This window comes from Rhinoraja longicauda, chromosome 25, assembly GCF_053455715.1.
Source record: "Rhinoraja longicauda isolate Sanriku21f chromosome 25, sRhiLon1.1, whole genome shotgun sequence".
Taxonomy (NCBI): Eukaryota; Metazoa; Chordata; class Chondrichthyes; order Rajiformes; family Arhynchobatidae; genus Rhinoraja; species Rhinoraja longicauda.
In genome coordinates this window covers 7,718,966-7,733,586 of record NC_135977.1, presented here as the reverse complement: position 1 = coordinate 7,733,586, position 14,621 = coordinate 7,718,966, and the positions used below count along the sequence as shown (strand labels likewise).

Here is a 14,621-nt window from a genome sequence, read left to right as displayed (position 1 = left end):
AAAAAAATTGAAATGATGTGGTGACATTGGCTTGGTTATCTGTCTATTTTGGTCTTCTAGGCTGGAATGCATCTTTGATTGGGAGAGAAGGAGTTGTTCTAATGGTTTTGTTTCTCTCCTCACCATCAAGATGTGGAAAGTACTCGCAGACTTCATTATTATTAAGAGTGGCATAATTTGTTCATATGCCTCTGCTGCTTATTATCTGCAAAGGCATATCCCACTCGAATTTATCTTCTATCTTCCCTCAGTTTGCAGTGAATTCCCATTATTCATGGAGCCCACCTTTTAACCCCTTGAGACTTTTATCATGAACTTTTGATCATCCAGCTTCTTACCCAATCCCATGATAACTGAGTCTGAAGAACCTGAAATGTCACCTATTCATGTCCTCCAGAGAATCTGCCTGACCCACTGAGTTACACCAGCACTTTATGTTTTATGCTAGATTCCAGTATCTGCAATTTCTTGCATGCTAACTGATGTATATCTCAAGTACCGATACCACATCTTCTCCCAAATATCTACTTTTTCACCTCTGTGACCTTGAAAACTATCAACGTTATCTCCAAGGTTTAGTTGATCTCCATTCTTAGAGTGTGATGTTGCTTCCTGAATCCATGACTTTAAATCCATTTTTCACTACTCTTCAATCTGTCCCAATCATATTACCAAGATTTTAGACCAAACACGAGAAATCCTTTTGGACGTGATACGTTATCTGTGCTTCCCTCTCTGCAAGCTTGGACACACATCATCTTTCAATGTTTCTTTTAACTATTTCATTGTGACAGCTCATGCTCTTAATCTAAACATAACCTGGTAATTTCCAACAGTAGTTTATCTTTCCATCTGTGCAATGAAACCAAAAGCTATTCCACCAAAGGTCTGTACCTCACATCTTCACATGAATATGGTGGGAATGGAGGGATATGGATCACCTGCAGGCAGATGAGATTAGTTTTAACTTGGCTGTGTGCTGGGCACAGACACCATGGACTGAATGGCCTGTTCCTGTGCTGCACTGTTCTTTTCTATGTCCCTCTTCCCTTATCTGCATGAAGCCATTAGCTGATATCACCCAAAACCAGATATACTGCCAACGCTAATGTGTATCTTGCAAACATTTTTCATGATTTCTCCATTACAATGTTATGAGGCTCCTGTCCATTCCTGAATGAGCTAAAGTTTCCAGAAGTATCATCTTTGCCTCAAACCTTAAATGTATTTATCTCCTTCCCTGGCCACTAACTTTACATCAACTACGCTGTTTGAATCTTCGGCATCTAAACATAGCACAAAAAGTAAGGAAATTTGGGTTTGGTAGATTATTTCTTTGTTGTAACAATGTTTCTTGGCAATAAATCTTATACCGTTGAAAAGCCTGTTTATTTCCCTTTTAAATGGTGCCACATTTGTAAGGAACATGCATTTGTGGGATGAGCAGCAGAGCTGGGTATATGGGTTGCGCCCATGAAAAATTTGCCAAATCTTCTCTGCCAATGCCAAACAGCTTATTCTGCTGTTGCTATTGACTCTTGTTTTGAGCTTCTGGTACCCCCAGGTGCTGACAATCAGGTGCCTGATTGGCACCTGATTGGCAGCATCTGTGAGCATGGGCCCTGCTACAGTGGTCAGTAGGTGTCTGCTCCAAGAATCGGCATGCCACGTTTGACTGATCTGGATAGGGCCCGTGCGATAGGGCAACTTCAAGTTGGTGTTCCGCAAAACCAAGTTGCGGCATTATTTGGAGTGAGCCCTAGTACCATCTCCAAAGTGAAGGCCAAGTTCCATATAACGGGGGATGTCAGAGACAGGCCGCGAAGTGGGCGTCCCAAGAAGACGACACCCGAAGAAGACCGTTTCCTCACCCTGTCAGCACTTAGGAACCGTAGGCTGTCTTCTACAGATTTGCAGTCAAGGTTTGCAGGACGATATGGCCGACGGCTCTCTGCCCAGACAATTCGGAACAGACTGCACGCAGCCGATCTCCGGTCTCATAGGGCTGCCAGGAAGCCTGCCATGACTGCCCTTCACCGTCAGGCCCGTTTGCGCTGGTGTCGGCAACACGTGCACTGGAACCTGAACATGTGGAGGAACGTTATGTTCAGCGATGAGTCCAGATTCTGCCTACGGCAGTTGGATCATAGGGTCAAAGTGTGGAAAAGACGAGGAGAACGCTCTGCTGATTGCTGCACCAATAGAGTAACATCTTTTGGTGGAGGCAGTGTGATGGTGTGGGGCGGCATCTCCCTCACTGGAAAAACGAGGCTTGTCATCATTGGAGGCAATCTCAATGCAGAGAGATATCGAGATGAGATTCTGCAACCAGTGGCAATCCCATATCTCCACAGTCTGGGACCGAACTCTATCCTCCAAGATGACAATGCTCGCCCCCACAGAGCAGGGTTTCTCAGAGACTACCTCCAGAATTTGGGAGTGGAGAGGATGGAATGGCCTGCCAGCAGTCCTGACCTCAACCCCATTGAACACTTGTGGGATCAGCTTGGGCGTGCTGTTCGTGCCAGAGTGACCAACACAACCACGTTGGCTGACTTGCGACAAATGCTGGTTGAAGAATGGGATGCCATCCCACAACAGTGTGTGACCAGGCTGGTGACCAGTATGAGGAGGAGGTGCCAGGCTGTTGTGGCTGTGCATGGTTCTTCCACACGGTACTGAGGCTCCTGTTTATTAAATGAATAAATTGTTAAATTTGCCAATATGTCTTGTTTCTTCAGACTTCAATCATCCAATCCACCAAACAACACCGAACAAGAGTCAATGGCAGAATAAGCTGTTTGGCATTGGCAGAGAGGATTTGGCAGATTTTTCATGGGCGCAACCCACATACTCAGCTCGGCTGCTCATCCCACAAATGCATGTTCCTTACAAATGTGGCACCATTTAAAAGGGAAATAAACAGGCTTTCCAACGGTATAAGATTTATTGCCAAGAAGCAATGTTACAACAAAGAAATAATCTACCAAACACAAATTTCCTTACTTTTTGTGCTATGTTTTTAATTTCAAATCTGGCCTGAATTTCACGTATTTGAGGCTATCTTTTAAAAAATGGGTCATCAATGTTTATAACCTTTAGAACAGTTTTAATCAAAAAGTAAATTTTTCAATTATTTATGCTTCAAATACATTAGTGAACTTTATTGTCTTAACATGTTTACGGTGTGGAAGAATTTACAGATATTAATACTTCCCGTTTCTGCAACTAGACATTGGTTCATTTTGAAACTAAACAGTGCGTACAGTTTTATTTTGTTTTGGGCAACACACAAGCAGTGGGCAGCAGTTTTGTAGTCAATGCCACTCTGGAAATAAGTGAATGACAAACAGAAAAAAATGGAAGCTGGAAACAGGCAGTTGTGCTAAAAAACTAAGTTTGTAACATTTTAACTGGATGATACTGAATATATAAATCATCTGCATTTGACAGATTCTGTGAAGATCTGATACTGTCTTATGATTGTTTTCGCTTAACTAGGCTAATTGTTTCTTTGTTAAAGCTATAGGGCTAAGGTATACTGCAGGCTATTTAATCTAGCTGTAAAAACCATCCTTTACTTGTTGAGCTAGAAAACAATGCAGCACTTATTTCCACTCTGAAAGGTCACTGATCTGAAATATTAACCTTGTGTTCACACAGAAGTAGAACTACCAAATATTTCCTGCACTCCCCACCCCACTTTTTCAAAATCCAGTCACGAAACTAGTAAAATTGTAGCCATTATATATGGTTTGGGTGGCATGAACTGTATACAGAGTCAGAATTATTTGAAGGTTAACTACATCCCACTCTTTGAATTTATAGAACTGACAAATTGTACATGTCTTAAATGTCAATTTTGAACTATTTGTGCAAGTGACATGTGATACCTGAATGTTCAGTGAACTGACATTTTGATATATCATCAGATTGGTTGTTTTCACAAATCCATATATATGATCAAATGATGTCCTTGACTTCCAGAAATAGCCAGCTGGTACAGAGTTCATTGCAGAGCAGAGCGGAATTTAATCCCTCCGTTGTCCTGTTGACATTCTGCTGCAATATAATTTAAGCTGTTAGCATACGTTTGCCATATTTGATTTTATTTGTGATCAATCACAACCTTTTCTAAAACTTCAACATTCGCTCAGCCATTTCATGAAAATGTAACAACAACCTGCATTTATACAGTACCAATAATTCAGTATAAACTTCACAGGAACATTAACAAATAATATGTCTAAGAAGTAACTGCAGATGCTGGATTACACAGAAGATAGACATAAAATGCTGAAGTAATTCAGCAGGACAGGTAGCATCTCTGGAGAAAAGGAATAGGTGACATTTTGCCCTCCTCCCTGGCTCTCAGTCTGATGAAGGTTCTCAACGCAAAATGTCACCTATTCCTTTTCTCCAGAGATGCTACCTGACCCGCTGAGTTATTCCAGCATTTTGCGTCTGTTAACAAATAATAGTTTGACTGAGTCACACAAGAGGATTTCATTGCAGCTAGACCAAATGCTTGGTCAAAGGATCATGTTCCAAGAAACATCTTGAAGAGATGAGAGAAATAGAGATTGGTGAGTTTGAGTCAAGAAATTCAAAAACAGAACTTGCAGCTGAAAGTACATAAATGAATGGTGCAAAGCAAGAATGTTCTCGGGAAGTAATGAGTGCAGAGATCGCGGAAGGCAGGAGAGGTTTATGGAGAGAGATCATGATAAGGTAAAATAATGAATGGCTTTGAACTTGAGGATGGAAATTTTTCGTTCATAGCTAAACAGGGAGCAAATATCCAATGTGGACCATTGAACACAATTGAACATTAATGTGTGCACACTGTGTTGCACAGGAGGTGCATTCACGATCACTTGGTTGCAGAACCTAACTTGCTTTAAACTAAGCCTTCCTAACCAATTGAAATCAAAAAAAGTTTTTTTAAACCGTTTCAATTGCCATTATAATTTGGGTTAATTGGACTCTCCTGGCAGCACAGTAGTTCCAGTTGATTTGAGTAACATGCAAGAGGACATCAGCTGATAATTCCATTTTGGATGTCTATCCAGTTAATTCTTTTTGGAAAATGCATGCATGCCCAAGTAAGGAAACCAGGTTGTTGATGAGGTCCCTCACTGAGCTTGCAACGTGTGAATATCTGCAATACTAGTGATTAGCCACCTTGAAAGAAAATGACCAAAATTTTTTTTAAACTGCATTATCCTTTTAAGCTACATGCAGCTTGGAAAACGACAGGGGCTATGATGTAAAGGTAGATACGAAGTGTTGGAGTAACTCAGCAGGTCAGGCAGCATCTCCGGAGGAAAAGGATAGGTGATGTTTCAGGTCGGGACCCTTCGATTAGGTGTTTGGCAGTGCAGTTGCTGTTGGAACTATTGGAAGAATTTTATCTTTTGTTATTCCTTTTATATTCCAGATGTATGTTGTATATCCTGATTTTTTTTTTTTTGTGATGCTTAGGAGTGAAGAGAAATGTCTGGTACGAAGTGGCTTAGTTCAGCTCATGGACAGACTATGCAGCCTGACAAGTCAACGGGAAAGTAGCTCAAGTGAAAAACAAACAAGGAAACAGAAAGTAGCCACCATGGCCTGGGCTGCCTTCCAGGTACTTGCTAATCGCTGTGTGGAGTGGGAGAAAGAAGAAGGTGAGTTTCCTTCCAAAATGCAGTTTTTAATCTCCTTGCTCACAGCTTTGTATTCCTTATAATCTTCATGCTCTTTAAAGGCAAATTTAGCGATCCTCATTAGTACCTCATTTACCTTATCCAAGCTCTTTCACTTCAATTTGTAACCTGTACAATTGTGAATGATAGTCCTTCATTTAGATTCAATTAAAATAAAAATGTAAACATTCCTTCTGATTCATTAAAAGGATTGTGTGCAGTTAACTAGAAGTAGTCTTAGTTGACAATTAGGCTAGTAATTAATTTTCTGATAGACCAGGTATCAATTTGCTTTAAAATGTTCACTTCTCTGTGGCGTTCTTTTGTAGCAGAGACTTGTAGGGCAGTGCAGTGGAGCAGCGGTAGAGCTGCTGCCTCACAGCGCCAGAGACCCGAGTGCAATCCTGACTAAGGGTGCTGTCTATGCAGTGTTTATACGTTCTCCCTGTGACTGAGTGGGTTTTCACTGGGTACTTCAGTTTCCTCCCACACTCCATAGGTGTGCATGTTTGTTGGTTAATTGGCTTCTGTAAATTGTCCCTAGTGTGCAGGATGGGATAGCATAAAACTAGTCTATATATGATTGATATTTTAGAATTGAACTCATGTACGAGTGATTATTGGTCAATGCGGACTCGGTGAGCCGAAAGGCCCGTTTCCATGCTGCATCTCTAAACTAAATTAAAGACTAAAGATAGACACAAAAAGCTGAAGTAACTCAGCGGGACAGACAGCATCTCTGGAGAGAAGGAATGGGTGACGTTTCGGGTCGAGACCCTTCTTTCAGACTAGTTCGGGAAAAGGGAAACGAGAGATATAGACGATGATGGAGAGAGAGATAAAGAATAATGAACGAACGATATGCCAAAAATTAAAGACTAGTTTGTTACTATTGCTTGTTTCATGATAGGCAGAGTTGTTTCCCTGGATTCAAAGGTCAATTTCCTGTGTCCTGCATGCCTTGAGAAAATTGTTTCTGTTCAGTTGCTTTATTTTACATCAGCTGGTTTCTATTAGAATTTGCGCTGCTATAGTAGGTATTTTTAATGTATGTTTTATTCCCACCAACAACCCCGACACCCTCCAGGTGTATCAACCAACGCAGTGCATTCTGGGTTAGCCCGTCAAGTATCAAGCCTGTTGACTAATCATCTTGCCCGAGCCACTGAAAGCTGTGGAAATCAAGCAGCAGGGAATGATGCGCTACAAGATGTACTCAGTCTTCTCAATGATCTTTCTAGGTAGGCACTGCACACTTGATTATTGCTGCATTTAGTAGGGTCGATGTACCGTTTAGGACACAATTTCCAAAAACTCAATCGTCTATGCCGTGCAGTAGGGTTATAATATAATTTCCAAAGTGTATTGGATGAGTCAAGTACACAGAAAATCCTGCTGTGGTTGCAGTTGAAATGAATCTTATTAATATAATCTGAATAGACCTTTTGTCATGCACTCAGTTATGAAAGTGAATGTATATTGTGACAAAAGTGCTGGAGTAACTCAGCGGGTCAGGCAACTTCTCTGGAGAACATGGATAGGTGACGTTTCGGGTCGGGACCATTCTCGCCGTCAAAGTCACCTCTAATTTCCACCCTCCCCTCAAATTCATCTGGTCTGAAGAAGGGTCCCGATGCAAAATGTCACTTATCCATGTTCTCCAGAGATGCTGACTGACCCGCTGAGTTACTCCAGCACTTTGTCTCCTTTTGTGTAAATCAGCACCTCCATTTCTTTGTTTCTGAATAGATATTGTGTTTGTTTTATATCCTCTTGTGTTTTACATTTGGGTCCTGAAGACCTGTTATTCTTATTGTATTTTTCTAATGCAAATAATTGTTTATTGCAGCTTGTGGGTGATTAGCATATTTGGTAAATAAGTTATTGCTTTAATTTAATGTTTAAAGTTTGTTTTTTACATTCATTCAATGTTGCTAAAAGTCAGGATGTCAAGGGCTGATATGCTAACTTGCGTTTTCGAGCAGAGATTATCTTGTACGTTTTATGATTATCTTAATGTTTAGAAACTATTGAAACAAATTATTGCTCAACTAGTCATGAATCTTTAATTTTGGTGATCTTGTTAGAAGTCAAATTGGTAAAGCAATCCTCAGCCAGCCTGCGTGTGTATCCAAGCTACTTTCATTGTTGTTGGACCAGCGACCATCCCCCAAGCTGGTGCTCATCATCCTTCAATTGTGCCGTGCTGCTTTGCCTCTCATGAGTGTGGAAGATTGTGGGAATGTGGAACTGCCTCCCTGGAGCTACTCCGTACCTTCCCTGGAAAATGATCAAGATGATCTTGGTGATCCAGCTTCAAACATTGCATCGCTCCTTTTAGCAAAACTTGCTGATTACGTCGTACCAGGTAAGTTAACTGATAGTGATAGCATACAGATAAATTAAAAAGTGTGGGAGGAAACTGGAGAACGTTCCTGTCACAGGGAGAACGTACAAGTGTACCAACTCCATACAGACAGCACTCGTAGTCAGGATTGAACCCGGGTCTCTGCCACTGCCAAAAGATGACCTGAAGAGTAAAAAATTCCCAAGAAATAGTGATCAAAGGATGACAGAATTCTGTTTCAGAGTGGGAAACGTGGATCAGAGAACACTGTACAGAATAAATAGAATGACAGTGGAATAAGGATTGAATTGACAGAATATTCTGAATAATTAGGTGGATTATTAGAAATGACAGTAGACAACAAGCAAGCAGTGGCAGACAATTAATTCATAACTCTCAGCAGAATATTTATTCCAGTAAGGAGGAAAGGTTCTAACAGATGGATGGACAACCATTAGTAACAAAAGAAGTTGGAGGGGATTAAATTGAAGGAGAAAACTAATAAGCAAAAATTGATTGTGGACCCAAATACTGGGATGAATTCAGTAAAGGGGGCAAAAAGTTAGTAAAGAGAGAGAAACTAAACTGAGGGCAAACATCAAGGAGTATATAAACACACAATAGGAATTTTAAAAGTATATAAGAAGTCAGAGAGCAGCCCAAGTGAGATTAGATCTCTTAGATTAAAGTCTGGGAAATAGTTGTGTGGAACAAGAAATGGCATAAAAATTAAAACAGATATTTTGCATCATCCTTGACATTGGAAAATACAATGAACATCCCTTAATGCGGAACCATGTTGTGGAGGGGATTAAATACCATCTCCATCCCTGGAGAAGTAACATTACCATTACCCATTACCAGACAGCAAAGTGCTCTGGTCTGGATGATTTGCATTCTAGGATCCTAAAAAAAGTGACTTCCAGGATAGTGAATGCATTCCTTATAATCTTGCAAAAATCTGGATGGGTTGCATCATACAGAGAAAGGGCTGCTGATTGGATCTAGAGAGTCCAGCATGGATGTGATGGGCTGAAGGGCCTGCTTCTATGCTTTCACTCTACTATCTTGTATGATTCTAACTATGAGTAGATAATTCTTATATGAACTGCTAGTTTATATCCTATGAACCGCTAGTTCCTGATGAGTCCTTGGTTAACAAGATTAATAAGGTCAGAATTGCGGTTTGTGTGCATTATTATCATTGCATTCACTCAGACAGAACCTTGATCTATTTTTCAATTACTCTGGTGCATTCAGCCTTATGTTTGCAGAAATATATTTCGAAACTCTTGAAATCTCGAGTGTTGCCTATCTAAAATGAATCTGCTTTTTTTTTTGTTTTGTTCCTCTTCTCCCAGGGTATTGTCTATATTGGTTCTTTTGGTATCACCATTTATTCAGTTTCACTGCAGTAATCATTGTTCTTCTCAGAGTTAGACAGTTCAATATTGCAATAGGAGCTCCATAATTGAGGCCTATTCTGTACTTGGGGCTTTATCTGTTCCTACAGACTTTACAAATGCAGGTCGGTCGCATGCATGATGTCGTTTCTTCTCGTGGCTCAGCAACTGTGCTGGATGGAGCAAGCTAGTTCAACAATTCTATTTTTTCCAGAGTCACATACAGTGTGGAAATAGGCCCGTCGGTACCTGCCTCAACTATCTCCTCTGGCTGCTCATCCACCACCCATTGTGTAAAAAATAAGTTACCCCTCAGGTTTCTATTAAATCGCCCCCTCCCTCCCCCACCTTGGAAAGAACAGGTTTAGAGGGATATGGACCAAATGCAGGCAGGGGAACTAGTGTAGCTGGGACATGTTGGCAGGTGTGGGCAAGTTGGGCAAAGAGCCTGTTTCCAAGCTGTATCACTCTATGACCATAAACCTATATCCTCTGGTTCTCCATTCCCTTATTCTGGGCAAAAGACTGTGTGTTTACCCAATCTATTCATCTCATGATTTCATGATCACCTTAGGAATAAAGTCCTCACATGCTTAGCCTCTCCCTATAGCCTCGGCCCTCATGTCTTGGCAACATCCTCGTTTATCTTCTCTGCACTCTTTGCAGCTTGACAACATCTTCCCTATAATATGGTGATCAAAACTGAACACAATTGACACAAACTGAACACAATTGAGATTCAGGTGTGATTCAGTATAGTGTTACCTATTAACCATGTTAACTATTTTTTGTTGGAAATTAATGCTGATGACATCAAACTGATTAAGCACTCCCATATAGATCATTTGGGGTGGGGGGGGGGGGAGGGGTTCATGAAGGGCGTAAACTGAGAAAATTGAATAAATATATATTTTTGGGTATGGAAACCTGGCACAATAACAAGGCGATTTGCATCGAACTGAGCTATGTGGTTCAGAATCTGAACATTTAAAACTTTACAGGGTGTCAAACCGTGCTGTCTCCTAGCACATCAGAAGCTGGCGGTGCTTTTGCAAAATCAAGCCCAAAGAACTCGATGAAAGCAGACAAAGATGGTGGAGAAGAAAGTGAGGCAATAGATGGTAAACTGTCGATCTTGATTCATAAACGTGAAGATCAATCGTCCCATGAAGTTCTTCAGCCATTACTAAGGTAAGTACACATGTCTTCTCATTTTTCATTATTCTATCCTTGCTCTTGAAAGTACTGTGATATTCTGCTTTGGCATTGACCTTTCTTGTGATCTTCTTGTGAGAATGTCAGACTGATAGGAACAACAGCCAGAGATTGGTGGCTAAAGCAAAAACTAAGTCCCCACTTTTACAAAAAAAAAACACCCTTGAGTATTTAATTTCTATTTAGTTTATCTAAAATTGTTAGTTGGAACATTAAGATTCAATACCTGTTGCAAATTGATTTCCAGGTGTGTAATTTCCAGAATGAATCATTACTAACTTTGTGGACTATTTTTCTCTATCTCCAGCTTTCTGTATTCAATATCAAATCCTATCACTTCACATAACACACACTCTGTGTGTCAGAGCCGGGCCATTCTACTGCAAGTTGTTTATTTAAGCTTTGGCTCAGCATTTTTACCCTCTCTATCAGCACCGCTTGGCTTGCTGGATGTGACCTTCAGATCTGAGTATTATAACGTTCTCTTTCCTTGGTCTATATTCTCACTCTCTAACCAACCTCATTTCATGGTCTGTTCATTTTCTCTCTTCAGATGCCCCCAATAACCATTCAACAGGATGACCTTTACTACTTATCTCCATAGCAACCCTCATCTCACCTTATCAGAGATATTACTTCCCTCCCCATCTTTCCTGCCATGTAAAGTTAATTATTTTCTTTAGTTCCCAGTTCTGACGCAGGGTCTTCAACCTGAAATCTTTAACTCTTTCTCTTACTATAGAGGCCTAACCTGCTGAGTGCTTCCAGTATTTTCTGCTTGAACCAGATAAGTTCTTTTGTGGCAGTTCATGGGGAAGAACTCATCAGACAATCTTTCCAACAGTTCTGCATCTGCTCCATTTAATCTCTGGAGCATTACATGAACCCACACCCTTTTGATCTGTCAGTGAGAGACATACAGAGCGATGGGTGGTGGTATCACTTTGTTTGTAACAGCCTATACCTCACCACTTCATGCCCTGCCATATATATGACTTTGTTTGTAACAGCCTATACCTCACCACTTCATGCCCTGCCATATATATGGGAATGTCACCAAATATTTCCTTCCAAAGAGAATAGAGTAGGAATAGGATTTTTTTGGTGATATTTTGGACTGAATTGGAAATTTTAAGAAAATAAGATTGAGGCAATTTCATTTCCTAATTTAGCAACATTTGAAGTTAGGCCTTATTGTCACTCCAGTTCAATTTTAGATGTGGTTGATATTATCATATGGCCGTACAAAGAGGAGAAATTGCCTTAAGTACGATAACAGTGCAGTTGTGAATTAAAATATTTGGTCGGGCTGTTATGTAATAATCTCATCCCATTCATTTGCAGCAGTTCAGAGGGTCGTCCTTTCCGACTGGGCACTGGGGCCAACATGGAGAAAGTAGTGAAGATGGATCGAGATATGACTAAAGTAAGGGATTGTATGAAGACTCATTTACTTCAGAGAATTGTTTTACTAATTTCAGATGATTGTAGTATTCTTTGCACAGACTGAAGGTTGAACTGGAGACTGAACATGGCCCAATGTGGCCATCGCAAGACTTTGAGAAGAAAAATACCTCTCTTGGGCTTGTGTATATCAGGGAAGCTGTATTAGCATGCCACAGAAGTCATTTTATTTTCCTCGGTTTTAAGACTGTAAGTCAGATAAGCTTAGAGCATGGATCAGTACTTGGAATTATGATGTTATTGCAATCACAGATATGTGGCTAAGGGCAGGATGCATGCTTAATGTTCTTTGGTATAGAAATTCCAGATATAACAAAGGGGAATGCAAAAGAGGAGGAAGGGAATTTGCACTACTGGTAAGGGAGAACAGAATGGCACTATTCAGATGGGATATCTGCAGGGATCATTCAATGAGGTTGTATGGGGAGAGCTTCGGAATATGAGAGGGCTTTCACTATGCTGGAGTTATACCATGGGACTCCCAATAGTCAGCAAGAATTGGAGGATCACAAATGTATTGTGAAAAGGATTAAGAGCAAAAGGATTATAGTAGTGGTTTAATAAATCGAAATGAATGGTCTTCCATTCATTTCTTCTAAGTACCGTCTTTATCTCTCGTTCCCCTTTCCCTTGACTCCCAGTCGGAAGAGGGGTCTCAACCCGAAACGTTACTTATTCCTTTTCTCCAGAGATGCTGCCTGACTCACTGAGTTACTCCAGCTTTTTGTGTCTAACCTTTCAAATGTTGATTGATCTGAAGAAGGGCCTCGACCCAAAACGTCACCTATTCCTTTTCTCCAGAGATACTGGGAGAGCCATTGAGTTACTCCAGCTTGTCGTGTCTGTCTTTGGGATTGCTGTAGTGCAAGGGGTGTATATTTGTGACCACCAAAATGATTTGAGAATTATTGATTTATTATTTTCACGTACAAAGATACAATGAAATCCAGGCAAATCATACTATATATCAGTATGTCAGGTAGTGCTGAAGAGTAAATTATGATTCCAGAATATACTGTTAAAGCTATAGAGAAAGTGCAGATAAAGGAAAGTGCAAGGGCCTCAACATGGTTTGTTGGAAGATTAAAAATCATTCCTAGCACATAAGAAGAGGTCAGTTGAAGAGTCTGATATCAGCTCTTAAAGCAGCACATTGCTATCCATACCTTGCATTCTGAATCTACTATTCCATATGAATCAAATGCATTGTGGATAATAAAAATAAAAATGCTTGTTTTTGGGGAACTAAAAGTTCATGCACTGAATGCATCAAGTGGGTCAATGTTGAATTATAAATAACTGCACACATGATATAAGTTATGTTGAAATAAAACGGTTGATAGTTGAAGCATTGGCCAAATGTGTCCTAACATTGCCTTTGGTTTGCAGAGTGGATATTGTGAAGTTATAACAGAAGAGGCGGTAGCAGCCTTGCGCAAGGCTACCAAGTGGGCGCAATCAGGGCTAATTGTAAGTGTGGGACCACCAGTGGACGTTGCTGCTCAGGAGGCTGCTAGTGGACTGACAACTGGTGATAAAAAAAAGACTGCTCAGACATCCATTTGCAGAGAAAAAAATGCAGAACTTGCCAGGTATGAGATGAGAGAGAATGGAGAAATAATGACCATTTGATGAACTTGGTGTAGGAGACAATAAAACTGTTCCCCTTCATTAAAAGTTGACAAGCGATCTGAGTCTTCTGAACTAACATTTTTTGAATTATGAAGTACTTGTAGCTAGCCTTTGCAGCTATAGTACACAGTAAATCTTATACAAGAAGCAACATAAATCATGGTATTGTGTTACAATGCCATGGGTTGAATCAGAAATCAGTTGACTTCAAGGGTTAGGGAAACTGAGAAATGATAACCTATATCAGGCGACTAAGAACATTCAACAAAGATCTCCCACAGGGTTGTGATCTTTGCACTGACACATTTTAAATATTTCCTGAAGTGATAGGCATTTATCTGTATTGACAATCTGCATTGACCATAGAGGCAAAATTCTTCCAAGGTTTTGAATCTACACTGACCTCTGATCCATCAATAGTGGCTGACTACTTAATTCAATGAGTAAAAATTGACATCTTGTCATCCATCTACAGGCATCCAATATTCTAAATAAAATCAATTTGATCAGGAACTGTATGCAAAATAAAGCATTCCACATGTATCTAGGTACACGTGACAATAGATGTATCATTCAATCATTGAGATTGATCAGGGCAAAGAGCATTTGTTTGAAATATTAATGTGATAGAGGCATACATCAAGGAAGCAGGCCCTTCGGCTCAACTTATCCATACCTATCAAGATGCCCCATCTAAGCTAGTCCCATGTGTTTGGCCCATATCCCTCTAAACCTTCCCTTTCCATGTACCTATCCAAGTGTCTGAAATGCTGTTATAGCATATGCTCTGGTTTCCTCCCGCATTCCAAAGATGTGCAGTTTTGTAAATTGGCTCCTATAGAATTGTCCTTAGTATGTAGGATAGACCTAGTG

General features: G+C 40.3%; 1 protein-coding gene across 10 annotated transcripts in view; it reads left to right on the top strand.

The window, feature by feature from the left end:
- The window catches only part of hectd4 (HECT domain E3 ubiquitin protein ligase 4), a 173,658-nt gene that overhangs the window by 98,111 nt on the left and 60,926 nt on the right, over positions 1–14,621 (top strand). For all 10 annotated transcript variants that reach the window (XM_078421863.1, XM_078421868.1, XM_078421861.1 and 7 more), the window contains 6 exons: positions 5,485–5,669; positions 6,775–6,928; positions 7,775–8,055; positions 10,439–10,628; positions 11,997–12,078; positions 13,506–13,708. In XM_078421863.1, the coding sequence (XP_078277989.1) occupies positions 5,485–5,669; positions 6,775–6,928; positions 7,775–8,055; positions 10,439–10,628; positions 11,997–12,078; positions 13,506–13,708 (1,095 nt within the window). The remainder of the gene's footprint in view (positions 1–5,484; positions 5,670–6,774; positions 6,929–7,774; positions 8,056–10,438; positions 10,629–11,996; positions 12,079–13,505; positions 13,709–14,621) is intronic.